The sequence below is a fragment of the Prunus mume genome, linkage group LG4, assembly GCF_029339155.1.
Source record: "Prunus mume cultivar Tortuosa linkage group LG4, ASM2933915v1, whole genome shotgun sequence".
NCBI lineage: Eukaryota > Viridiplantae > Streptophyta > Magnoliopsida > Rosales > Rosaceae > Prunus > Prunus mume.
Window position 1 is genome coordinate 16990857 of NC_142701.1, and position 25903 is coordinate 17016759.

Consider the following 25903-nt stretch of genomic DNA (forward strand, 5'->3'; position numbering starts at 1 on the left):
GGCTCAACTGCTAAAGGAGAAATAAAGGAAATTAGACCCATACACTTTACACCTGCAAGATGGGGGTCTTATCATTTTGAAATAGCTCCATACAAATAAGAACCAACAATAATTAGGGTGATCATGTAATAACTCCGTACTATACAAAAACGATAATGAAGATGAACACATACTCCAACTGCCCAATGAGAATCAGACCCAAAAGAAAAAAGAAAACAAAATGCAGGATACGAAATCTAACTCACATGGTCATGGATGCTTGTGGTGGATCCTCCTGCAGAGAATTTTGCTGAGTTTGCTTTTGTTGTGGTGGTATATGGAAGGTGTCACGGGTGGTGAGTGATTCTCTTCTCTTTTTCTTTAGTCTTCCACGACCAAAAGTGGCAACTCTTTCATATTCTAGCTCTTCGTTGGTTAGCAAAGAATTAGGATACCCCCAATCCAAGCACCCGATATGAGGAGAGAGCGCTCCCTATTGGTTGGAATTTTGATAGATCTTGTCTCAATTAATTAATTAATTCGTCATGATCGCAATTATAGAGTAGAGGGTGACTCCTTCACCACTCTTCCTCTTCAACATCATTTCATGAAAAAAGGAAACCAAAACCAAATCAAAAACAAACAGAAACAAACAAAGATGCTATACCAGTTCCACTTCTTGTCAAATTCCGCATTTGCTTGCACCTTCATAATTTTTTACTTGCCCTATTCTGCCTTTGGAATTCTGCCCAACAAGTCCTTTGCATGCATAAATTCTGCAATAGTAATAATTCAAGTGACGCAACAAAGTCTAATTGTATGCATTCAAAATTCAGGCAACTGCATTTAGCTCACAGAAAATGAACAAGCATTATTTGCCAGTAGCACCAGTAACCATACTCGAGAGACAAGCATGCCCCGGAAACGAAATTTCTGTAAGATTCCAAACTAAGTATGCTTTGTATGTACTTACCTACCATGCACCATTAAGAACAGTCGCAGTCAAATATCGATTCCCGTCATTAATAATAATAAAAACAATTATTCAATAGCAGTTCTTCAATGCTTTGAAGCGAAATCACAAAATCAGTTTACATGTATAAACTATGAATATACTTTCTGCCCAGGATCTCTTTAGTACTTCATTTGTCTTGCGTAATTATCAAGCCCACTTGTAAAAGGAATCAAAGATGGAGGCATGCATGCATGGCTTTGTCTCTAAGCCTACGGCAGCATTATCCTTCCCAAATTACTCAACTTCGAGAGATGAGTAAACTTGTGGGGTATGCTAATATTTCTGGGCCAGCAACTTTTTCCTGGTGCCTCCTCTATCTGGAAGATACTTAGACATGATAAGTACGACAGTTGGTCAAATCTAAACCCCTCTATAGCTATTAACTGTCCAAATTATACCTGCATGAAAGGTTTGGGCTAATATAAATAAAAGAGAGAGAAATTAAGCATAAAGCAGAGCTGCATCAATGTGTTGTTTAAGCAAAATGAGTTTACCCTTGTCCTGTTCATAAATCACAAGTCCATTTATAACTCATGGATCCTACATGAGATTGTAACGAGTAAACTCTAATTCAACTTCTAGAACCTACAGCAGGCATTTAACTTTTCAGTTTTCAATGCAATATTGAGCAGCTTTCATCGTATATGAAAATATAGTACAAAGCTTATCTAAAGCTTTCACAATTTAACCAATAATCATATTTGCAGTGGCATATATAAAACATCAATGCTTATTTGTGCAACCCACTTCAACAAAGCACAAATACGCATAAGAACAATCTCATAGGTATCCAAACCACCCTTCAATTTGTCTACATGATTTGGTCTTGATAAGAACAGCCAACCACAATCTTGTATCTTTCTAAATGTCTCTCTACTCAACCACCTCAGACCCTTCTAGCAACGAGTGACTTCCACCTCGTTCAGAAGTCATAATGAAAAGATCTTATTCTGCCACTCCTCCTATCATCTCTTTTTAAAGCTCATCTTCCTTGCAAACTAAACCTACATCTATTTTCTATCTTCAATGTTTACTAGAAAAATATAACATCAAGCCCTTCGACACGAAAAATGAAGGTAAGTGTAAACTCTTACCAAATTCAGAATAAGAGCTATGTTCATTCCTTTAAACTTTATTTTTGCATTCCATTCATGCAGTTCTTACAATGGGTGCACCACAAATTTCGGCACGGTAGCATTGAGCCTCTCAAGGATCTCAGTATTGGTATTCCTACTACTTTTTCCGTAATTTTCTTCTTTTGCCCCACATCTTAAATAATGCCGCAGCCAGACATCAGTCAAAACTTTTAATTCAAATAAATCAGGTTACAAATATTAGCATAATAAATCCTTGATCATAATATACAACGCTGCAGTCAAGGCTTAGCATTCAGTTCATATTCCTTGATCTTCATATGGCACTGCAGAACCCCAAATTGCTGAGGCAACCAATCTCTTGTGGACAGTGTCCACCTGATATCTCTCATTGGCGAATTATGTTGGGACCACCAAACACGTTGCACTAACTAATGAAATTACTCAACCATCAGAGAGACCAGTTTATTACAGCAACAATGCAGCCACTGAGATGACTTGATTATATACACAGATCAAGCCATTCTTCATTTGTTGTTTTCACACATGTCCTGATTCCTTTTGTACCTAATTTCAGGGGATCCTGGTATTTTCCTTTCAGCTCAGCCATCAGTTGATGATCAACATTCCTATATGAAGTCAAGCTTTGGCTCCAGCTATGGATCTACATCCTTGGAGCCACCTAAAAGGGACCAAGAAAAATCTTTTTCTGAATCTGAAGCCAATAGAGAAGAAGAAACATCTGCTATTATCTCAGAGCTATTTCATGGCTTTCTCACCATTGGAACATTTGGCTCTGAACCAAGTATCAATGAGCCGGAAACACCAACTTTTGCAACAACTTTAGAGAACTTAACTGAGCAAAAAACAGAAGTGACACAGAATGACTTGAAGCTCATCAGCTATGAGCTAGAAAAGTTCCTTGAGGCGGAGACAAAGGAAGAAGGGGTTCGTGCATCATCAGCAAGGAACAGTCATGCTAGCACCATTACACTCAATGGCAAGCAAATGGAGGAATCTGAAGATGAAGAGTACTGGACGACAACTGTGGTATGTCCGCTCAAAGAATATCTCTTTGGGTCCTCAATTGAACTAACAGACACAAGAATAGAAGCAAAGAAAGAAAAGACATCACTGCAAGAGCTGTTTGATAGGACAAAGATGACAACTGAAAATTGTAAGCAGACAAGTGAGAGTGTGGATATAAAATCCGAGCATAAGCATACATCTGCCATGCAGTTCATGAAGAAGATCATAAAAAAACTCCATGCTTCTTCGAAAAGCTCTGCCCCTTGTACTGGTGGCGATGTAACTGATCCTGTTTCCACCAGGAAGAAATTTGGTGAGGCATCTGATTCTGTTTCAACCAAGAAGAAACCCCATAAGGTTGGGTTCCTACAACTAGATATTCCCAGACCCACAGCTAAACAGCACGACTGATGTCTCTGCATCATACACACACACACATGTACGTAGATGTGTACATACATATATAAATACATCATTGCATTGCAATGATTGTATCAGTGCTATCCTAGGCACAGCTAAGTCAAAAAACAAGAATTTGATGCTATCAAAGATCTGATTTTCAGCATCTAGACCAAAGAAACATTAATGGTGCGAGATCCAATGGTTGTTTATGGTTTTTTGCACACACAAAGGATGTGACCCTGACACCAGAGATAAATTAATTGGGTGAACCAAAATGTAGCATGAAAATCGTCCCTGCTAGCATGCTTAGGTCTTAGGATGTGATTTATACACTCAAAAGAAGGTGTTGTTTCCAAGTTACTGATCTCTGTAAAACCTAGCATCCAGCCAGAAACCTTATTTATCCAAACTAATCAGTAGAGTTTCCATGAGATGTCTTCATCAGACAACAATCTCTCTTTTAATAATTTGACGAAAACCACCAGGTGTTGCCTTCACTTAGATTTGGGAAAAGAAAAAAGTGGATAACACTTCACATTCAACTTTTTCGTTTCTTTTTGTGTGGCATGCAGATCTTACGTATGTTCCACAGAAGGATCCATCCTGAAAGCTCTACAGCTGCAAGAGAATTTGTCGACGCCGAGAAATACAAGGACAAGAACAATTCCAGCGCCCATGGTGGTTGTCGTGAAAATATGATGCTCATGGGCAGAGACAACAGAAGGTTCCCTCAAGGGGCAATGATAAAGGGGGGGACTGAACATTGTAAGAAATACATGAACTTGCCCCAATACAGGCTGAGTGGCAGCAATTTTAGAAGAAAGGGAGAGCACTGGATTAAAACAGATGCAGACTGTAAGTATCACTTTATATCCTATACCATGAAATACTTTGATTAGTTCCCACTGGGTCTGAGAAATCAGATACAGAAAACCTAAAATCCAGGAGAACAAAAAGTACAAAACACCCAACAGAAATTTCATACTCTACCATCAGTCTTCTATGAAAAATTGAGTCTATTATGAAGTATAGTCAAGATCTGCAAAATTGAGTCTATTATGAATATATTTAACCACTTCGTGCTATTTGCATTGCAGACTTGGTGTTGGAGCTGTAGCAATAGAAGTTGCAAGAAAAGTCAGTGGTCTTGATCCTTTCTGAGACAGAATGCCAATGTTGTGTTCGATAATAATATCTTTTCATGTACTTATTTATGAGTGATTGAGTGTTGATGAACTCAAGAAAAAATGAAAAAAGACTAGAAGGTATTCATCTCTCCTCAGTGTGTTGAAGTTGTGACTCAGTTTTATCTAAATTTCTTTCCCAATCAATAAAGATTTCAATTATCTACAAGTCTTATTTGAATGGTCCAGACCTGAGAGCCAATCTCAAATTTCTTGAATAAGTATTCCAGTTACTAGCATACTATATGGTGCATCCCATATTTTATGTAACCAGACCCTTTTTTTCATTGCCTATTGTGTTGTTTGAACATCATATATTCTTATCAGACATTGAGGAAACTTGATCTTAGTCAAAGAGGCGGATATCAACAAATATTCTCAAACATCACACCATGGTTTCACAATTGGTTATCCAAATTTAATGCATCAATTCTTAGGAACCCACTATCCAGGCAAAGCACTACTGTTCACGTGCTACATGGTTCAAAGTCCAATTCAAATAGGTAGCACCATAAATTCGTGGACATGAGTGTCAGAAGTAAATATAAGTAAAGAGTCAAACCTCACAGCATGCCATGTTGAGGCAGCACCATCTTGCTTAAATCAAATCGGTAGGGGCTCTTCCCTAAGAATCCCACCCATCTCCATCCTCCAAGATCGATCAACTATAGCTGCTAACTCTCTGAAAGGCCATTATAAGTTCCCATAAGCAGAACACAAAATGTATAGAACAAGAGGAAAACAAGAGACCAGGTAATACAGTTCGTTTATAATTCCAAATGGGTGAAGGCCCTAGGTGCTAGATTATGAAACTTGCTAATGCTATAGTTTTAGGAAAATAAGATCACCTTAATCTAAATACAGTGCATTTTAAGCTAACTTGGTATGCCCTTTAAACCATTGCAACAATAATCATTAACGTTTTATACCACTTGGAAACTGAAAAAACATTCAGTAATGTAAATGTAATTCTAAATTAGTCCATTGGCTTTCAATTACAATTATATGCACATTGCTCAACAAAATACTAATAGGACACATTACGACCTTGACACCAGGCTCGCACTCTATTTTGCACAGGTTTTATGACTTTGATACCAGGCTCACACTTTTTCTTCTAGTTATGCACAAAAATTTCTTTGCAAAGTTAAGAAAGTTGCTACATCTGGCACCTCCTTTTATGACAAGAAATAAATGTAGAAGCTTTCTCAACTTCATAGAGCCACATTCATGTCCTTGTTGAAATGCAAACATTTGGGTCCATATATGATAGCTTGCAATACTAAAACTTTGAATTTATCAATTTCATAGAAAGTTGAAATTAATCTCTCACTACCTAGGTCGCCAAGGCAATGCACCAAGTGAAATAATGAACATATAACAAGTGAACAACAACAAAGAATCAGAAGTTAGAATCAGGAAACAAAAAAACAGACTTGAGATCATGGCTGACAACAAGTATAGTCAATTCTTTCTTTAGATGCTTTAGAAGCTTCACAACATCAGCACGTGCCTTCCAATCTGATCAAACAAAAGTTTATATAAATATCAAATAAAGGATCAGAGATATAACCCTCCTCCCCAGCAGGAAAAAAAGAAGAAAATGAAACATGAAAAATAAAGAAGCATGAGCATCAATGCAACAATTTGGAGAATAGGAATTCTCAGCAAAAACAAACAAACTTATGACAACATTTTCCAGAGAAAAACTAGAATACAAAATTTTGAAGCCAGCAGCCAAGCACAACTGGTTAGGTCAATTTGGTTCAGTCACTATGTCCACTGGAAGTTGGTTTGTATAAAATGAATGAGAGATCAGTTTGAAAGTGAGTGAAAGAGAGAATGCCTCTCTTGGTTGCCAGTGAAAAATGTTTCCCGGGTAAAGCATAATGGCATTCTCAATGCCTGATTGTCGAAAATAGTTTTCCATTAGTCCAACTTGCATGGAAGGAGCAAATGAAACCAGTAATGAAGTAGAACCAAAGGTACTAAATTCATCTTCTTACCAAGACCAGCAAGAGGTTCATCCAATATCAATAAATCAGGGACTTGTACCTGAAGATTATGGTCAATTGACAAGTATGAGTGACTTCATGCCAAAGTGATAACTAGCTATATAAGACCGAACTTTATGAAACCAAAAGTTAAGGTGTCATCTAATATGTATTACATTGTCAATTTGGAGTTTGTGATTGTGTTTAAATCGAAGTTCTTACTAATTGAATTGCCAAGGCAAGCCGACGTTTGTAGCCACCACTAAGGGAGTGGGGATCTCTATCCAATGAGATCCCACTTAAACCAACCTACAGTCATCAGTTGAATTAATCATTTTTTAAAATAACCAAACCCTATCAATAGTGAGCATCAACGGAAAAAAAAAAATGCCAGAATAAGTAGAAGAAAATGTTCGTGTTGGGAAGGGGCACAAGTACCCAATTGATTGCTCGTTGGAGTCTTAGAGCAAGATGCTCCTTCATTTGAAGATCACCCTTTTGTCTTGGCCACCCAAATGTAACTTCGTCAAGAACATTATCTGCGACAAAATACCTAGCTTGAAAGGGGACATATTATCAAAAACTTGGAAATGGGAAACCAAACAGACATGACAAAGACTATGAAGGATATGGGAGCACATTACTGTAATTTAAGAACATAAGAAGGTAATACACCACGATCAAAGGCTGAAAATTAAAAACCTTTTGACACAGTGGTGATTAAGTTCCAGAAACGTAATTCATACAGAAGATGTTGGATACACAAACTTGGTCAAGTACTTGAAAAAAGGTATATTTCCAGTAGAGCAATGAACATACATTTTTAATCTCACTGTAAGAATACAACTTTCATTTAACACATAAGTGTACAGACAAAAATGGGAAACTCCGAACACTTTACTTTTGTACAAATTCCAATGACTACATGCTGATGTAACTCTCAATATACGCAAGAGAGAACCCCAAACCCTTATCATGTTTTATAGAGACTGCAAACAAATTTTAGTTTCTTAACTAATATTCAGTACCTCTCTGGAAACTGAAATACAATGCCAACTCTTCCTGAGGATAAGGGTTCAGGAGACTGAACTGGATTGCCGTCATTTCCATATTTTTGAATGTAAATTGAACCTGAAGTTGGTTTGCTTATCCCTGCAAGAAGCTGGAAGAGGGAGAGGAAATCATATACAAGAAACTGCTTAAAAAGAAGATGGTTAACATAATGAGTAAGAGTTCCTTCAATAACATTAACACACAACCTGCACAAGAGTAGTCTTTCCACTACCACTCTGTCCAAAAATTAAGCCAAAGCTGCCAAATCAAAGTGAACAAGTTATCCTAAGAATGCAAAATCTGCTCCACCCATCACAGAATATGTGTGGTCCAACCCAAATAAATATCTGACAATATGTGAACCAGTTCATTGCATCTAACACATCCTTTGTATGGTCTGGTATAAAACAATCTGTTAATATATCTGAGGCAGAGGATGATCCATGACAATATTACCGCACAGAGGCATTCCTACTCGGGATCAAATAAACCAAATTTCACAAGCTTGCCAGAATGAATGTGGTTTGCATGCAACTAAAGATTGACTACCGGACCACAAATATGTACCTTTTCTCCGGAAGTGAAAAACTAACAGAATTTAAAAGGCTAAGCTCCGTCCCTGGAGGTTGGTAGCTAACATTGCTAACCTGGAAAAGTGACAGATTGAATACTTCGGCTGTTAAAACTAATAGACTGTGTCTTCCTTTCACAAAACTTAAGTAAGACAAAGATTCACAAGCTTATGAGCCAATGATCAAATCTAAAGGAAATGAAGCCATTACTTGGAAATTTAACCAAATTCTATGGACAAGCCATAATTATACACATTGCCTACCTCACTGTGAATGTTTTCAAAATACTGATCAAGAACTTAGCAAAAGGAAAATTATAATAAAATTAAAGAAAATCGAAGTTGGAAAAGGAAACTTACTTCAAAGCACGAGTGCTCGCATTTGAACTTCACAGAGTGTGAGTTTCGGAAATTCAAACTGTGAAAACGAGAAAATCCAATATAATCATAGAATTGTGAACACTAAACGTCAATAACGCATTGGACAAAATGTGATATGAGAAGGTCAGACAGACTAGACACTTGCCTTGAGCGTGATTTGGGTGAGACTGGGGTTACTGGTTCGCGCGCTCTCCGCCCTGTTAAGGGGTTGAAGGCGAAAACAGAGCTCGCCATGTTTCGCGGTCTGCGGACTGAGCACGGTGAGCTTTGTCAAACAATACAAGAAAGACACAGCACTCACGGATTTGGGCTCTGAAGGGCTTGTGGCGGGTTTGGGCCATTTTTTTGGGAGGGTGGCCTGGAAATCCAGGATTTTTTTTTTAATCAGTTGAAAAATCGAGATATATACGTAAGTTAGGTTAATTGATCAAAACAAATATGTGCGGTGAGATCACAATAAAATTTATGAATATCAAAACTTCATGAAAAGCAACGTACTCTGGAAACCCATCATTAAAACGTTTGAGAGTTGTACATATATTTAACTTGTATTTCTTTTTCTTTCACCCTTATTTCACGTGTTTCTCACGAAATTTAACAAGTATTTTCCTTAATAATTATTTCAATTGATTATTAATATTATCCCAGTATTTAAATTGGATATCAACCGTCTAATAGCGCAGTAGTTGATCATAAATTAATAATATTCATATTGACGAATTTAACAAAGAAAAGGGCTGACATGAGTATTCCACGAAACTGGCATCCAAAATGTGCAAATGATAATATACAAAGGGCAACATGTGCAGCTGTCCGAACTCAGTAATATATGCGTGCGATAAAGAACAAGAAATGGATCGGTGCCCCATCTTTTCACGTTTTCACAAAACGGACGCTGACGTTGTAGTAGCACACCTCCTCATGGCAGAGGGCAGACAGAACGTGTTTTTTGGCCCCAACCAAATAAAAAGGGAAACAAAGGAACATCAATGTGAACAATCCGTCCCCAACAAGAAAGCATCAATCTCAACAAACATTACCCTAAGAAATGAAATTTGAAGTCAAGTCAAATCAAAGCTAAGGACTCGAGTTTGATTTTAAGTTTAGGATAAGAACTTTGATGCAGAGAGGATGTCATCGTTGTAATATCTTAAGACAATTACATAATGTTATGTGAGAAAGTTATATGTATGACATTGTGTAATTGGTTTTAAGACATTACTGTGACATATTCCCGTTATAAGAAAGTTTCATATGTCAATTTTATTTTTTTATTTTCATTAGTAGAATCATGAGTCTGAACGTATCATAATTCTAACTCATTACTAATTCAACGACTTAGGTGTAAATACTTTTTGCTTAAAGAATGGGTTTGAAATTTCCCATATTCATAAATCTTCGCAGGAAAACTAAGAATTATAAATAAACTAATCAGTGTTATCTTTTTGGGACGAATAATCAATGCACTTAGTTGTGAGCTTTTTATTTTGTAAATTATTTTTTGTGGTCAAAATAATTGTGAGCTTTTTCTTGATGGGGCCTTTGTCCCCATTGTCACCATTCAACAAAAAGTAATTGACCCCTTAATAGATTGATTACAGAATCAGAAACTACGTCTACTCGTGGGAAGCCCCCTTGTCCTTGGCAATAACTTACCTAGCAATTTGTAGTTTGACTGAATCCCCTGGTGATCCTTCCTTCCTTTGGGTCAATAGTCAAAACCCACACAGCCATCCATCTTCAACAGCCTTCAGGAAAAGTTTCTGTGCAACTTCCATCACAACCACCACCACCTCCACCACCAGCACCACCACAATCACCAAACACTGCGAACTTACCACTAGACAGAATCCACATTTACATAAAATTATTAGAATTGATTGTCACTTTTCCACGTGATATATACCACTTATCACAAGGGAATAAAAATCTCATTAATAGATTGTTGGTTGCTTGGGAAGAAGTTACTTAGGACAAGCTGTTATATTTTGGCTCGACAGCTCATGTGATCTCCACGTGTTTCTTTCTTTTTAGCGGAGAAACCATGAAGGCGTGCGCAGAAGCCTAATGAGTCATGAATGAATCAGAATTACGTATTCAATTTGATATTTGGCAGGCTCTGCGTGTGTAATCTCTATCTCTGCATCTCAATTCCCAAATGAAAGAAAGCTATATTTAATCTTTAGTCAGCGAGAAGAGACTGACTCGTTCACTCTTTTCACGAACGAGACGCAGAGCAGACTCTCACTTTTCTTATTTATTACACACCACCAACCCTTTTTAATTCATTTCTTGATTTAGTTTTTACACTATATAAGTGTATCAGTCGAGTCCTTGTTCAATTAGAAAATGGGGACTTCTCCTGGGAAGAAAGTTTTGCTCACCTCCAACGGGGATGCCATTTCACACAATATTGCCTTCTCTTTGGCCCAGCGGGGATGCAGGTGAACTGATTTCCCAACCCTTTACTTTTTTCCCCATATAAATTCCAATCTTTTCATCTTCCTTTTTTTCTTTTCAATTTCTTCAATTAAAATTGTCAATTTCTGAATCTGCTCGTTTCTGGGTCTCAATTCATTTGGGTGCATTTTGTGATTGAACGGACAAATGGGTGGTTCAAGATTTCTTCTATGTATTATTAAATGGTTCCTTTTTGTTTTTGTCCTTGGTGCTTTGCGTAATCAGTCTGGTCTTGATGGGAAAGGAGAGCTGTCTGCGGAGCATTCAACAGAAAATAAAGGGCTCATTGGAGGGTGTCGTGCCAGTTGAGGTGGTTGATGTAGACATGGAGGACGAGAGAGAAGGAGCTTTTGATGAAGCAGTGGATAAGGCATGCCACATTTTGGGCAATCTGGATGCCTTTGTGCATTGCTATAGTTATGAAGGTACGCAATCTCTATCATATATATACTTGGAGAACTCAATTGCTGTGTACAATTTGGAATGAACAAGTTGTTGGCATATATCTTTGTTGGGTTCTGGGTTCCTGCTCCCTTGCTTTTGGCAATTATATTATAACTTCAAGCCACATATATAAAATGGATAAGAGAAAACTGGGGAAAATACTTGGTATTTGAAAATTGTATTAACTATTAAGTCTCCAAAACACTGTTTGCCATGCGTGACTGGGTTATGGTCAGCAATAGCACAATACCTATGTGGAATTGACTTTATGCTAATTGACAAAAAAGGGCAACAGCTTTTTCCTGGAAGATATTCACTTTTATTTTCAAAGGCTGATGAACCGATCTGATTCCCCTTTCTTGGGAGTATGTTGATCCTGTGTCAAAACATGTTAACAACTTCTTTTATGGACATTCTTCGTCGATTTTACTGTCCAATTTAGTTTCTAGAACCTATGTAAAGGTTGTTGCAATTTAGTTGGACATAAGCATTTCTGATGTTTGGAACAGGGAAAATGCAGGAGCATCTAGAATTAGCTGAAGATGAGTTTAAAAAGATAATGAAGAGGAACTTTATGTCTGCATGGTTTCTGTTAAATGCTGTTGGCAGAAGAATGCGAGATTATAAGTCAGGAGGTTCCATCATATTTTTGACCTCGATAATTGGAGCTGAAAGAGGGATTTATCCAGGAGCTGCTGCCTACAGTGCATGCTCCGCAGCCGTGCAGCAGTTAGCTAGGGTATGTTATTTGTATTCATTCATGCATGCACATACAATCAACAAGTACACTGCGGCTGCATATGTGTTCTGAGTACCTTAATTCCACAAATGAACTTTTTTAATGTCAGGAATCAGTCTTTCAAGGAAAGCAACTATGTCAGCCACTCATGTTTGAATACACAAATTTGAGTTTCTCTTGGTTTATTAGCAACCTTGAATTTACAGGGTTTTTTGTGAGTGATTTTGCATTAGGTAGTGTGGTAACTTGCAGAAGCAAAAGAAGAAATTCTGTTTTAGGAATTAGCATTCTACGGTGTTGGTTATCCAAAACATCTCATAGATTTCTTGAGTCCACCCAGTTATAGTAAGCTAGCAGCATGTAGATCATACTACACCTGGATAAGAATTCCCCAGTTAATAGTTTGAAGTGATTTTATATACGCTTTGAGTCATGCGAGGTGAAACACTGAGATGAATCATGATTTTGCTTAATTTCCATCATGTCCGCTAGTTTGCTAAGATGGTTAACAGATTTAGAGTGATTGTTTACCTGTTGGATGGTCATTGTGTCAATTTAAGAAATATAGTGCAGGGATAGAAGTAACAAAAAGTAAGTTACCACATTGATGAGGAGAAGTCTCATTGAGTTCAATGGCATTGGTATATTGGAAATGTTTGAGCATAGAAGATGCAGTTCTATGAAAAAGGATGGGATGGTGTAGTTTGGTTTTCTATATAATACCTATCACTTCAACAGCGAATTCTGAGTCTTGTGACTACTTTGTTGGGTGGATTTGAAGTACCTTTGTTCCCCATATCGGTCGTACACTTTTAGGTGTAGCCTTGATGTAAGGGCCTTCTGAGGTCTTGCTCTTTGGTATTTCCTAAATTGACTTTAAGTTAGACACCTGAGGCATAAGCATTGCACATATCTCTGGTGTTGTGATTGTCTTTTAAGGTACAAGTTCATTTTAGTGTGTGTTGTGTATTTCTAAAACTTAGTACATTTTGAGCTGCTTGTTGCATATGTCTACAACTTCTAGTATATTTTTCATTTATCTTTTATGTTTCATTTTCTTTTTTATCTGAAGTTGAATTTTGCATAAAACCTTTTGTTGCTGCTATTTTCAGACATCGGCTTTGGAGATTGGTAGATACCAGATTAGGGTCAATGCAATTGCCCGTGGTTTGCACCTAGAAGATGAATATCCAATGTTTGTGGGTATGGAGAGAGCAAAGAAGTTGGTGAAGGAGGCAGCTCCATTGGAGAGATGGCTTGATGTTAAAAACGATCTGGCTTCAACTGTCATATATTTAATCAGTGATGGGTCAAAGTACATGACAGGCACAACCATATTTGTTGATGGGGCACAGTCTCTGACGAGACCTCGGATGCGCTCTTATATGTGATTCTTCTCGCTGTTATATTTTGACAGGCCATTAGTTGATTAGGTCTGCTCATAGGTCGATTAGCCAATTATGTTTCAGATCGAGTCCATTTTACTGGTATAACAGGGTCCACGGCAAAGGTGTTCATCCTGCATTCAATCAAGTGCAGGAATTGAATAAGCACCCTACACTCCACATCTCAGATAAACTTTCATTGTCAAATTCTCTTCCTTATGAATCACAAAAATTGAATCAGTTCCCTTACAAATAGATGGGCATAACATAACTTCCTGCATGAAATGTTATTTTCATGATCTGTGGTTTGATATAATATATGCGATGAGAATGTCTGAACAGCATTTATTTTGGGATGGAAATTCAAATGGGCTGGTCTTTTTCTCGCCATGCTCAAGGTGTGAGCAGAGGTTGATGCATCAAAAACTCTAGAATGAATGAATGAATATCTTTTGCCTAAAAAAGTTGATGTTCAGGTAAAATTCAATCAGCAGAGCTGGTTTTCTTTGCTAAATGGGTATTGGACTTCCCATCATGAACGAGTCAATGAGGTCGTGATCAAATGATTGATAAAGTGACACATTTTCAAACTTGGATAGGATTTTGATTGATAGGTCTGGCATCTTTCTCTTTGTCTATGTCCTAAATGATTAGGTTGTATACGTTTGTGTTGTGTAGCTGATTGTCGAATGAGCAGTCCCCCCCCGCCGGCCCTCGACAATCAATCCTAATGATAAACAGAGTACATACGAACTTGAATTTGTGTGACAATGGACAGATACCAAATCTCGTATTAGAGGGCAATTTTGTCCACAAGATTAAACCCTTGACACAAACATAACTCATGTCTCAAGTTTCACACACTATATCTGTATCATCAAGCTTCGGCGAATTTCGTGGCAAGTCGTGGTTCAACAATGGCAACTAATATCCTTGGGTTGGGACATCCACACATCCACATCCCAAATTTAAAAAGAGGGTAAATGGAAATCAAGAACAAGGACAGGGTGCATGTTTGTATGTAAGAAATACAACAGTTGCTGAAACGGCTCTGGTTTAGTCTTGTAGGTGAGGAAGGAAGAGAAGTTAGCCCAACAATTGGTGTCTAGCATATACAAATACTGTAACATATGTAATGTGGCGTAAGGCTATTTGAGGAGAAATCACCATCCATTTGTTTGAAAAATCCAACAAAAAAGGTATTGCTTTTCAAGTTTATTAATTATTATAGAGGGCTGCGGGAAAGTCTTAATCCGTGAACTTCTTTTTCAAAAATTCAAATGCACATGTCTCTGTATTGTGACTTTGTCTTGGACCAAACTTAGCTAATATAACCAAATTTTATGATAATCAAAATCTCTCTCCCAAGTCTCTTTAAACTTTTTTTTAGCTTGTAAATGTGCCGTAAATATATACACATTAATTTAGTAATCAAAATATTATTCTGAACGATCTTTAGGATGGCTACCATTAAATATAGTGTCTGCTTTTAACATGCATGTTGCATACAATAATGAATAAATACGATGCATGCTATGAAAGATTAATGTACTGCTCCAATTTGATCCATATATATCTCACTAGTGTGATGCAAAATGAGGTTGTTTTATTTCAATATAAGCGATATTGAGAAAGAGGGAAATCGAACTTATAGAACCTTGAGCTACATGTTGGAAATCGAATTTGATCCAATACTAGCTCTTTAACTACTTGAGCTACATACCCTTTACTAAAATCAAGGGTAATAAAGCCAAATACGCACATGATTAATGAATGGTAGCTAGCAATTACATGGAAACCACGGGAAAGGTGGTTGCACACTTTGCAGACATGCACTACAAACCCAAATGCATGCATCAATTCAAACTCCAATATGAAATAAAGTCATGGTCAGACCAAAAATAAAAATAAAAATAAAAATAAAAGATATATAGAGTCCATGTTGGACGCGCCACAATTTGTCCACACATGTGCCAAGTCGACTATATGTATATATTTATCACCAGTCCAAAGGCGACTGCTCTTAGTCTACGCATAGCATGCATCAGTACCAACTTTACAATTAAACTCCCATTAATTTGTCATTTGTGTGTGTTTCTCGACCACAACCAAACCAAAGATATTGTTTCACTCCACCATTCAACTATAATTTATCTTAATTAAGTAATGAATCGTAGATTAGCTAGTCATAGACTCATAGTGTGGCTAATGATGAAGCCGCCTCCACTATTCCAATATATCTTCTGCCTCCCTCCTCCTCAGCACCTCACTCTATCACATATCCGCTAATGAAGCCTATAATTCCTTTGCCTTGGACCATTTTCGTGCCTCTTACGACACCACACCATACTCTCTTTTTTTGGTGATCATATCTCTTTTGTGTGAGTGTATATATATATAGAGAGAGAGAAAGAGAGAGGGAGGGAGAGAGAGAGAGAGAGAATAAAGTTGTGGTCATTTATCTCAGCCGCCTCTAGCTAGCTGGCTTAGTTTCTTTCTTCATATGGAGAAGTATCAAATGTTCTTCCCTTGCTCCTCTTCTACATCATCAGCAAACTATGATGATCCCATGATCCCTATCTCTGCAACAAATAATATTACTACAGATGATCATCATATGGGAATGGGAAGCTCTCAAGTTTACAACTACTTTGACGGCCGCGATCAAAGTTCAAATGGACTTCTGGGGTTGAGATCATCAGCAGGAAACCACGTTGGGAGAGAAGTTTTGATAAACAAAGATCATCATCGGTACCTGCAGCAGCAATATTCTGATCTGACTACTACTGCAAGTGCAAACATTAATATTAATAATGTTGTTGTTGGAGCTGATCAAAATCCTCATGAGGCCACTAATTCAGGAAACAAGAACAAGGGGGAGAAGAAGACGAGGAAGCCCAAATATGCTTTTCAAACAAGAAGTCAGGTTGATATACTTGACGATGGCTACCGGTGGAGAAAATATGGTCAAAAGGCGGTCAAAAACAACAAATTTCCCAGGTATCTGTATACATATGCTTCGTTTTTCTTCATCTTTTCTTACTACATAATATATATGATGTGATCACTTGTTCGGTTTTCATCCTAAATCCTTCATTTTCTTTTGTGATTTCGATGACAACGAGTACCAGATTTGATATAAGTATAGTATTAGCTAGCAGATCCCACCATGGCCATCCATAAACACGTCTGGCTTTGCAGAAGAGCAAGATCCTAACTTGATTTTCCACTAGGAATTGAAAACAATATCTTTGTTTGATATTCGCTTCACAATTAATGTATGGCCGGGGGAGAAATTGGGGTTCTCTTCATACATTAATTGCATTTGCATGCACCAGGATTTTCATTATTATTTCTTTATTTTTCTTTAATTAATTTCTGGATGCACTTCTAACGCTTTCGATTCTAGGTTTTTCTTTCTCACTTTGCGATCTAGTCTTAGGGTTTTCGGCTCATGACTCTCTCTCTCATGGCTTAATTGGTTATGAACATATTAATAAAAACTCTTGATCCATGCAAAGTTTTCCTAATTTGAAATATGCAATTTCATATTTACTGAACTTATGATGCAAAAAAATTTCCGCAAATCAAACGGGCCCTTGTGATACATAGGGAGACCACATCAAAATAGGACCTGATTTTTGAAAATCATACATAGAGAGACCACATCCATGTCAAAACTCCAAGATATAATTAAATCATATTTGCCCTAGACTGAGTGTTGGTTTAGTTTTCCATCTCCTCCCCTTTTGTTTTTTCAGTTGTAAGTTTCTTGTTCCTCTCTTTTTTGAGGTTGAATGATATCGATCGAAGTGCTTTGATAAAGAAAAAACAGTCACGATCGATCCTCAGAAGGGTTCTATACATGGACAATTGAATCTATTAGAAAGGGTACCATAACACCTAATCAATGATTTCTGTGATCTAACACTCAGATAATCGTCATCCCTGAAGCCAATAATTAGAGTTTTGCTAAGTTTAATTTGGTTCTAGGAAGAGCGTAAGACGGTAAGTTAATCGGTTGCACCAAATACTGCATGACCACTGCACTGCAAATTTCAATTCCTAAACAATATTGTTTGTAAATTAACACTTTCTTTTTCTTAATTATTCTACACTTAGCATTAATTCAAAATGATTACATATAATGCATGCATGCAGAAGCCATGAGTGAAAAACTGAAGCTCTCCCTTGTTAATTAATTTGGTGCAGAAGCTACTACCGATGTACGTACCAAGGGTGCAATGTGAAAAAGCAAGTCCAACGCCTAACCAAGGATGAAGGCATTGTGGTGACCACTTACGAAGGGATGCACACCCATCCAATTGAGAAGCCTTCTGATAACTTTGAACATATCTTGAATCAGATGCAAATCTACACCCCCTTCTGATTCTGAAGCATCATCACATCATCATCAATGCAGATATAAATTAAGGATTCTGAAGCATCATCACATCATCGTCAATGCAGATATAAATTAAGGAAATCATATGCATGCAGCATGCAGCATGCAGCATGCTTTTGTAAAAGAGAACAACTCTTCTAAACATTACAGACATTATTTCTCTACATATATGGAAATAAGTTTGTGATTCAAATTACTTTTATTAGTTAGAGCTGTACTGTAACTAGTTTGTGCTCATGGCATCAATTGATTTAAGTATTCTGGCTTTTTTCTTTTCCTTTCAATTAAGTCTTTATAGTTTTATTTAATGAGGTCTTTGCAGTTAGGTTTTATTTACAAATTACAGAGTAAAGACAAATTAAAGAGTTTGTCAATTAGCACATATGATATACGGGTTAAGTTAGTTGATCATGGTAGCTAGTGTGCCAACACCTATATCACAACTTGGTTTGAATGCCTTTGATATCCCAGATAGAGGTGTCGTACTTGACATTTCTGCCTAACTATAGCAGATTGATATAGATTCTCTAATTTTATATTGATTGTGTTAAACCATAGGGACCCGATTAAATAAATTTTAGCTACAAGGATCCAATTGAAAAAACACACAATTTATTTTTATTTTTATTTTTTTAAGAGAAAAAAACACACAATTTCTAAGGAGGACCAAGTCAAGTTTCCTTTCTATTAATTTAGAGTGCTACTATTTCCAATCACCAGTCTTATTTTCTCACTCACCTTATCTTCCCACCCACCATGTAAATTTGAAAAAACACAATTTTATTTTTGCACCCACCATTATTCCTAAATTATCCTTTAATTATTCATTCAAGTAAATTCTCCTTACTTTCATTCAAAGCATGCTTCAAACCTTCAATCTCTATCAATCAAAACGCGTGGGATGCTCTGTAAAGTATTATTATTAAATAAATAATAATAATCGCTCTCAATGTTCATTGCCTCTCCACTGGACGAAAACAATAATAGAGAGAAATGCTAGAATTAGAAAGAAGATGAAGAGCAAACTGAGCAAATGAAATAGAAAGCTTATGTCCTGGGTTTAGAAACTGAGGAGAAATATGATGGAATTGTATTGGACCCAGTTGAAAATTTTGAAGCTTTATTGGAACTTTGATTTGGGTTTGGTCGGGATGAGGGAGAGAAGGGAGGAGTTGGGGTTGACAGGGATGAAGGAGAATAGGTGTTTTTTTAAAAAATTTAAGTCTTCATTTTACAAATGGATAAATTTATTTTAAAATTTTAAAGATAAAGGTGGGTGGGAAAATAGGACAAGTGGGTAGAAATAGTAGCACTCTTAATTTATTTAGTGATAGGATTAGGAAAGCAATCGACTATAGAAGAACATCCAAATGGACCGGCTGCTTGGACCTCCTGCCTCTATTGTATGAGCCCTTATTAGTTTGTATTGGGCCTAGTAGTAATACTACTATAAGTACCGACTTTGGAGACCCACTTCACTAATTAATTACGAAATAAATGATTATGGGTCAATCCTCAACACTTTTCTCCCAAATCGGGAGACAATAAAAGCTTGATTAGGATTGAGGAATATAGCCCACAATAGGCTTTTTATGAATTTTTTGATGTTATAAATATTCTATGTCTTTTGAAAAAGAAAAAAAACAAACCACAAGATATGGTGTCGGCAAACTGTCATCTCGAGTTGGTAGACAACCTAGTGTGTCAATGAAAGGAGCTCAAATCTAGTTGGGAGCACTTTGTGATCAAGACAAGCCAAATTTTGAGCGGGGATTAATTCCACCCTTTAAGTGTGGGAACACCTCGTGGTATTTACCAACAAGAAAAAGAAAAAGGAAAGAAGTAGATAAGTATGATATGATTATGAGCAAATCCAATTCTTATAATCTTATGGTGCTAGTAGTAAGAACTTGAAAAGGATTATCCACCTGTTAATTTCCTTGATTATATATATAGTATGAGTAATTCCATCACTTTAATAATAATCTGTCCAATATATTATATATATGATCAACTCACAACGAACGAGATTTTAAAAAATTTGACTCCTTCAAGGCATCAAATACAGGGAAACTATATATATTTATCTGCTTAAATTATGGTTATTACACCACTTACATGAAAAGAAAATTAATTTAAGCGTAAGGTGTCTACCGTCTAGAAAGACCAGCCCTAAACCAAAAGTCATTCTTTTATGATTGTCGACAACTAGATATCCCTATGGACTAGTGGTCTTCGTTTAATTTCCCATTAAATATTTCACCCACCAAAAATTATATATATGTATATATTATTATCTCACCGGCACGTATGTATATGAGAATTTCTGTAAGTAGAAAGGAAATAACGTCCTCACATACGTATGTATATATTGTTTATTAATGAAAAAATGGAGGTATTGAAATGCCAGAATTTTTCCAACATTAGAATGAAGAATCACTAAAATGAGCTAATTGATAAAATTACGAATTATATGACTTTAAATTTTGTTTTCATACGATAAAAGGTGAGTGATTCACACACAAATGTTTTGTTTTTCAATATTAAAAACAAGTATAGCACTAAACTGAGTTGATTGATCCATATCATAAATAATATGAAGAGATTAGGAAAGAAGCAGTGGTAGTGGTGCGCCCAATTCCATTATTCAATTGTTCAAATATTCAATTATTCTATTAAATAATAAAAAAAGCAGTGGGGGGCAGCAGTGATATTAATTCAAGTGTTGAAAATAATGGTGCTTATCTTGGATTAAGATTTGTTATACCATATTTGGGATTCATAATGGATCATATATGGAAATCAAATGGATGGAGCCTTGTGATGACTCATTCTCGTGGGAGGGAGTGACATAGAAATTAGAATACAGAAGCTGAAAGATTTATATTTTATATTTTTATATGCAAGGATAGATGGAGGACGACGTGGCTGCCTTCTGGGTTCGCTTCTTTTGAGTACTTTCTTTTTCCTCCATGTTGATGATTATAAAATGCTGCAACTGTTTTGAAAAGTTGAAAGTAACAATACCTGTCTCTTTCTCTTTTATTATCTTCATTATTTCTTTTTATATACTTTTTTGTAATTTATTACATGTATTTGTTTTGCCCTCCTCCTAATGGTTTACCAAATTTAAAAAAAACAAGCAGAAAAGAAGAAGGAAAAACTAGACAAAACTCTCAGCCTCAGGTGGTCCTTGCTGGATTTATCTGCTCTGTTTCTTTCTGGTGTTGTTAACAATAACAAATCAGCAATATGGGCTAAGTAATTAATTTATATATATATTCCCTTTCCCTCTGAGAGAGTGTGTGAGTGGAGGGGTTGTGATTAAATTATATTTGTTGGGCTAGTCATTGATTCCTACTTTGAGTTTGCACTTTGCAATGAATCCCTTGACCTTCCTTGTTTTGGAGGGAACAGGGATAACACAGTGCTGCTGCTAATTATCTTCAGCTCAATTTCTCTGGAAGTTTATGTGTTTTTCTTCTTCACTGCCTAAGCCTTGTGTGTGTGTGTGTGTGTGTGTCTCTCTCTCTCTCTCTCGTCTCTAGGAAAGGAGGAGATTAGAGAAGAAGGCAGAGTTGTTGTGGTGGTGGTTATGGAGTGGGACTTTAAGGACTTTGCTTGTTGGGATTCAACTGATGAGCTGGAGTTGGAGTTGGAGTTGGAATTGGAGCAGCAAAAACAGGAAAAAGATAGTGACCTTGCTGCTTTGGTTGGGTCCATCTCACAACCCCAGAAGAAGAAGAGATCAGCAGCTGCTGGATCTTTACTAGTGGATTTGAACTTGTCTGATGCTCCTCCTGCTGGACACTTGTTCAAGGACCCAAATAAGCCCTCAGCTGTGGCGTCATCATCGTCACCGTTATCGTCACCATCATCTTCATCATCATCATCCAAAAGGGTTAAAAGTAATGGAGCTGATGAGCAGAAAATGTCATGCTTGGTTGAGGGTTGCAAGACAGACCTCAGTCTTTGCAGGGAGTATCACCGACGCCATAGAGTCTGTGAGCTCCACTCCAAGACCCCTGTTGTCACCGTTAGGGGTGAACAGAAACGGTTCTGCCAGCAGTGCAGCAGGTTATATTTATGATCAATTCTGCAATCACCATGCTTTAATCAATTTAGGGTTCTTTTTCATTTTTATGTACAATTTGTTAGGAAGTTAGCTTCTTTCAATTTCAATTACAATTACAATATTTACATGTGATTTTTCATCAAGTGTTGTAGATTCCATTCTCTGGTGGAGTTTGATGAGGCGAAGAGAAGCTGCAGGAAACGTCTCAACGGTCACAACCAGCGCAGGAGGAAGCCTAAACCAGAATCCCTCTACTTCACTTCCAACTTCCTGTCCGGTTACAAAGGTATTAACTGTTTTATTTGTTGTTGTTGCAGTCTTCAATTTGGTTATATCCAGAACTTGTTTTGCCTAATTGTAATAAACTCTTTCGTTTAGAAGAACCAAACTGAATTGAGACAGTTCATTTAGCTTTGACAGTATTCACAATTTGTCCAAATTGGCAGATCATAATTTTGAAGAGCTTGCCTTGCCTAGTTAACTTTTCAAATTGTCAAGCTATTGATCAAGAACTGCTATGCTAGAATACCCTTTTCTTCATTCCTTGGGTAACCAATTCATATTGATTATGGCCTTTGATTATGGGATTGATATGCCTATCTAATTAACATTCAGGTCCCAGAATCTTGCAATTTAGTAACCCGCAGCTATGTGCAACCAATAATGTGAGAAGTATGTGGCCTGTGGAAGCCAAAAAGGGAGCAGAATCCATGCTTTACAGCCGCCATCCTTCATTCAATGGAGGAGATAAACCATTTCTTTTGTTGCAGACAAATAATGACCCTAAAGCTGCTTCAGGCAACCGGGCAGCCCCTCAAACTTTCTTGCGCCAGCAGCCATTTCAAACAACTGCTGCCTCACCGGCAGAAAGCAGAAAGGGCGGTCATGTAATGTCTTCTGATGGTATGACTCGAGTCATTGACTCGGGTTGTGCTCTCTATCTTCTGTCATCACATCCAGCACAAGCTTCAGTGACTCAGTCCAATGTCACTACTACTCATCCAGGTCAGCTCCTAGACTCGAGACTACAGATGAACGGCAGTTTTGCAGAATTCTCATGCTCACATGATGCGGAGGACAAGGCTGCCAATCCAGAAATGATGTTTCTCATGGGGCCTGATGGCTTTTTGGACAATGGGGCGCAAATGCTTCCAATTTTATTGGAGTAGTCTGATGCAACCTACAGGGCATATGAATATGCGGCAGACTTGTGTTTGTGCTAGTTTACTAGTTTATGTGGTCTCGAATAAACATAATCTGGGACAAGTCAACTGCAGAAAATTGTGGTTGTAATGGCTTTGGTTGGTAATGTCACAGCTCTTACCAGATACTAGTTTGTGGTTGTCAAGTATTTGTGTTTTAAATTGTATAAACAAAGTCCTATTTCTTTGCCTCTCTGTTTCATGGAGATGCAAACTTAGGTTTGAATTCTGCTAAATGTGTTGCATTCTCAATTAAAATTTGAAATGAAGACACTATGTATTTGTGGAGCACTTAATCACATCATTGAGGAACCAAGTCAAGAGTGGTCGTCACACCACCACTAAGCCACCACCAACAATGATGTCCTACTGACCCACTACAATTAGCGGGACAATTAGGAAAGCAATGGTGCGAAATTAGTCCTCCTAATCTTGTTGAATGAATGAATTCTGAACACAAAATGCGACCGAACCGAAGACATATGAACTCTGAGATGCGTGTGTGTGATATAGAGCTGAGCTCAGCCTTGAAGTCCAAGAGATTTTTCTGGCATCAGAAGATTCAACTTAAAGTTAAAGCCAAAGTAACAGTGACTTGATTTGGAGTGATTGTAATTGGTCCAATTAGAATGCTTAAAATGCTGCCTGATTGATGTAAAAAGCAATTGGTCAGATTATTACATCAATCAGGCAGCATTCTAAGCATTCTGAGTTGGCCATAAGTTAACCAACATTCCTGAGCAAATATTGAAAGTGAAAGAACAGAATTAGGTTTGGATTCAGAGTGCTTATACGTGAAGTAATCCTTATTTTCCTTGATTCATTGAAAAGTAGCATGCATCTATCAAATCATTGTTTGCTGGTAGTTTATCCTATCGTCATACTGAGGGAAAACACTCAGTCAAATAGCAAGCATATTTGATATCTTTCCAACAACATTAGGTGTAAAAGATGAAATCAGGTTTGACATCAATCAGAAAATCACTATTTTAGTATTGACTTGGGGTTTCTTTTCTGTACAGCATTTGCTCCTTCCCTATATATATGCATACATAACAAAGCAAATTAACATTTCAAAGTCCAAGCCATTCTCTATGCTAACCCTCCTCCCTGCTATCAGTTTCAACATCTTCCTCTTAGACCATACACTCTGCTCTTTAGCTTCTGATTATTTCATCTCTGTTTTCTTTTGTCTGCTGGATCACTGACAGATTTGCATTTGCAGTCATGCATCCACGCATTCAGGAGTAAAACTTCCATCTGACATGTTTTATACCGTTTCTCTCCGCCGATGTGATGAGAAATATAAAGAACGGTGGATGAAACATGGGATATTCAAGTTTTGCAGCGCATTCAGGCTATTGAATTTTAATTTTCCTGCTCGATGATTAATGTCGTTAATGTTGACTAGCCGTAGCATTTTGGTGGAATGATGATGTTGATGTTGGCGTGGCTCAATCAAATCAAACTTCTCAACTGTTAGTTGGGTCCTTTAATTTGATTGAGCCGTGCCAATATCATGTTCAGTCTCCAAAAAAGAACTCGTCAACCGACAACTTTTTTTTTTGGTTCCAAAAACTCATCAACCAACAACTTTAGAAAACACAAACCCATAATAGGCGATAGTTTCCTTGGATTATTAAGGTCGCTTGAATAACACGTTGTTGATTTTTCTTTTTCATGCATTTTCTCTTAACTTGATAAGATTGTGGCTCATTGTGCAGATGTGGGTTAAACCAGTTGGTCAAGATAGTGAATTCGCCCTCTTACACCCAAATTCGAGTGCAGACCAACAAGAAATTTCATCGAGTTGTGACCCAAATCTGCTCCCTTTTAGTTGATTGTTCATTCAAAATTTGATGATTTTATTTTTTTAAATGTGTGCAAATGACAAAATCAACCTAAATAAATGTATGTGCAATCTAATCTCAAAGGCTAATTTTGTCATTTCGAGAATTTTTTATATATAAAATCATTAATACTTTAATGAAAAATCAACAAAAAAGGGTTTGTGAAAACAATTGAAAACCTTAGTGGGTGTTCGTGATTATTGAAACCTCAGGGAGTTTTGTGAAAAAATAAAAAATTTGAGAGGGTATTAGTGCAAATAACTCTTTCCCATTCCCAATCCTAATGATTGAGACATCAAAAAAGTGAAAAAGAGATCTCTGCTGTCATGTTAAGGTAAGTCACTTAAGAAACTAATGTAAATAATTTAAATAAGATTTCTTCAATTGCCTAAGAATTTTTTTTCTTCGGGTTACAATTTCCATAGAATTTTGAGATCAGCTATTACGTATGCTTCTGGCAAAAACACAAAAGTTGTGGATGCAAAGCAACTACGCCTCTGCTTCATGCAAATATTTGATAACTTTACGCATCAAAATTCGAAACCAAAACAAATTAAGAGTCAAAGATTCGGAGGAAGAACATGTATAAGTCCATGTACGTAGAATCAATTATAAATCTAAATTTTATTATGTAAAAAAAA

General features: G+C 37.0%; 5 protein-coding genes and 1 long non-coding RNA gene across 13 annotated transcripts; 5 read left to right on the forward strand and 1 right to left on the reverse strand.

Annotated features, from left to right (window-relative positions):
- Positions 1-45: 45 nt before the first annotated feature.
- On the reverse strand, positions 46-9111 carry ABCI11 (non-intrinsic ABC protein 14). Of its 5 annotated transcripts, none has more exons than XM_089051410.1 (11): positions 8848-9094; positions 8682-8739; positions 8318-8397; positions 7957-8008; positions 7726-7859; positions 7136-7250; positions 6920-7006; positions 6710-6758; positions 6140-6224; positions 5266-5385; positions 46-755 (listed from the first exon to the last, which is right to left on the reverse strand). In XM_089051410.1, the coding sequence occupies exons 1-10, from the start codon at positions 8934-8936 to the stop codon at positions 5307-5309; spliced, it is 828 nt and encodes a 275-aa protein (XP_088907536.1). In that variant the 5' UTR covers positions 8937-9094; the 3' UTR covers positions 46-755; positions 5266-5306. The 5 variants fall into 5 exon arrangements, with proteins under 5 accessions (XP_088907536.1, XP_016649359.1, XP_008231093.1 ...); XM_016793873.2 differs by lacking the exon at positions 46-755 and adding an exon at positions 978-1311 and having other exon boundaries at positions 8848-9096; XM_008232871.3 differs by lacking the exon at positions 46-755 and adding an exon at positions 978-1392 and having other exon boundaries at positions 8848-9085.
- Positions 1945-4865, forward strand: LOC103330395 (regulator of nonsense transcript protein). Of its 3 annotated transcripts, XM_089051408.1 has the most exons (5): positions 1945-2070; positions 2152-2218; positions 2666-3474; positions 4092-4374; positions 4617-4865. In XM_089051408.1, exons 1-5 carry the CDS (start codon positions 2065-2067, stop codon positions 4634-4636), a joined length of 1185 nt encoding a protein of 394 aa, XP_088907534.1. In that variant the 5' UTR covers positions 1945-2064; the 3' UTR covers positions 4637-4865. The 3 variants fall into 3 exon arrangements, with proteins under 3 accessions (XP_088907534.1, XP_016649040.2, XP_088907535.1); XM_089051409.1 differs by lacking the exon at positions 1945-2070 and having other exon boundaries at positions 2146-2218; XM_016793554.2 differs by lacking the exons at positions 1945-2070; positions 4617-4865 and having other exon boundaries at positions 2131-2218; positions 4092-4418.
- A 1909-nt stretch (positions 9112-11020) lies between the features above and the next one.
- LOC103330316 (NAD(P)-binding Rossmann-fold superfamily protein) lies at positions 11021-13980 on the forward strand. Its single transcript, NM_001293250.1, is given in 4 exon segments — positions 11021-11146; positions 11388-11587; positions 12116-12345; positions 13458-13980. Coding segments are annotated over 4 exon segments (804 nt in total). The 5' UTR covers positions 11021-11051; the 3' UTR covers positions 13737-13980.
- A 2012-nt stretch (positions 13981-15992) lies between these two features.
- On the forward strand, positions 15993-18419 carry WRKY45 (WRKY DNA-binding protein 45). Its single transcript, XM_016793585.2, has 2 exons — positions 15993-16730; positions 17943-18419. The coding sequence occupies exons 1-2, from the start codon at positions 16234-16236 to the stop codon at positions 18118-18120; spliced, it is 675 nt and encodes a 224-aa protein (XP_016649071.2). The 5' UTR covers positions 15993-16233; the 3' UTR covers positions 18121-18419.
- A 2861-nt stretch (positions 18420-21280) lies between these two features.
- LOC103330318 (squamosa promoter-binding-like protein 13A) lies at positions 21281-23708 on the forward strand. Of its 2 annotated transcripts, none has more exons than XM_089050713.1 (4): positions 21281-21396; positions 21684-22212; positions 22363-22496; positions 22826-23708. In XM_089050713.1, exons 2-4 carry the CDS (start codon positions 21731-21733, stop codon positions 23377-23379), a joined length of 1170 nt encoding a protein of 389 aa, XP_088906839.1. In that variant the 5' UTR covers positions 21281-21396; positions 21684-21730; the 3' UTR covers positions 23380-23708. The 2 variants fall into 2 exon arrangements, with proteins under 2 accessions (XP_088906839.1, XP_008231095.2); XM_008232873.3 differs by having other exon boundaries at positions 21303-21321.
- Positions 23709-24364: 656 nt separating this feature from the next.
- Positions 24365-25384, forward strand: LOC148918020 (uncharacterized). The gene is made up of 2 exons (XR_016126190.1): positions 24365-25056; positions 25137-25384. It is a non-coding gene; the product is annotated as an uncharacterized LOC148918020 (long non-coding RNA).
- Positions 25385-25903: the final 519 nt, after the last annotated feature.

Excerpts from the sequence above, each read along its gene's own strand:
- LOC103330395 (XM_016793554.2), top strand. The coding sequence starts at position 2,146 with ATGCAGTTCTTACAATGGGTGCACCACAAATTTCGGCACGGTAGCATT. Across the intron at positions 2,219-2,665 it reads TCTCAAGGATCTCAGTATTG|GGGATCCTGGTATTTTCCTT; the intron begins GTATTCCTACTA and ends ACCTAATTTCAG. Across the intron at positions 3,475-4,091 it reads CCAAGAAGAAACCCCATAAG|ATCTTACGTATGTTCCACAG; the intron begins GTTGGGTTCCTA and ends TGTGGCATGCAG.
- ABCI11 (XM_089051410.1), bottom strand. The coding sequence starts at position 8,936 with ATGGCGAGCTCTGTTTTCGCCTTCAACCCCTTAACAGGGCGGAGAGCG. Across the intron at positions 7,007-7,135 it reads TCCAACGAGCAATCAATTGG|GTTGGTTTAAGTGGGATCTC; the intron begins GTACTTGTGCCC and ends TGATGACTGTAG. Across the intron at positions 6,225-6,709 it reads TGAACCTCTTGCTGGTCTTG|ATTGGAAGGCACGTGCTGAT; the intron begins GTAAGAAGATGA and ends TTGTTTGATCAG.
- WRKY45 (XM_016793585.2), top strand. The coding sequence starts at position 16,234 with ATGGAGAAGTATCAAATGTTCTTCCCTTGCTCCTCTTCTACATCATCA. Across the intron at positions 16,731-17,942 it reads AAAAACAACAAATTTCCCAG|AAGCTACTACCGATGTACGT; the intron begins GTATCTGTATAC and ends AATTTGGTGCAG.
- LOC103330318 (XM_089050713.1), top strand. The coding sequence starts at position 21,731 with ATGGAGTGGGACTTTAAGGACTTTGCTTGTTGGGATTCAACTGATGAG. Across the intron at positions 22,213-22,362 it reads TTCTGCCAGCAGTGCAGCAG|ATTCCATTCTCTGGTGGAGT; the intron begins GTTATATTTATG and ends CAAGTGTTGTAG. Across the intron at positions 22,497-22,825 it reads CTTCCTGTCCGGTTACAAAG|GTCCCAGAATCTTGCAATTT; the intron begins GTATTAACTGTT and ends ATTAACATTCAG.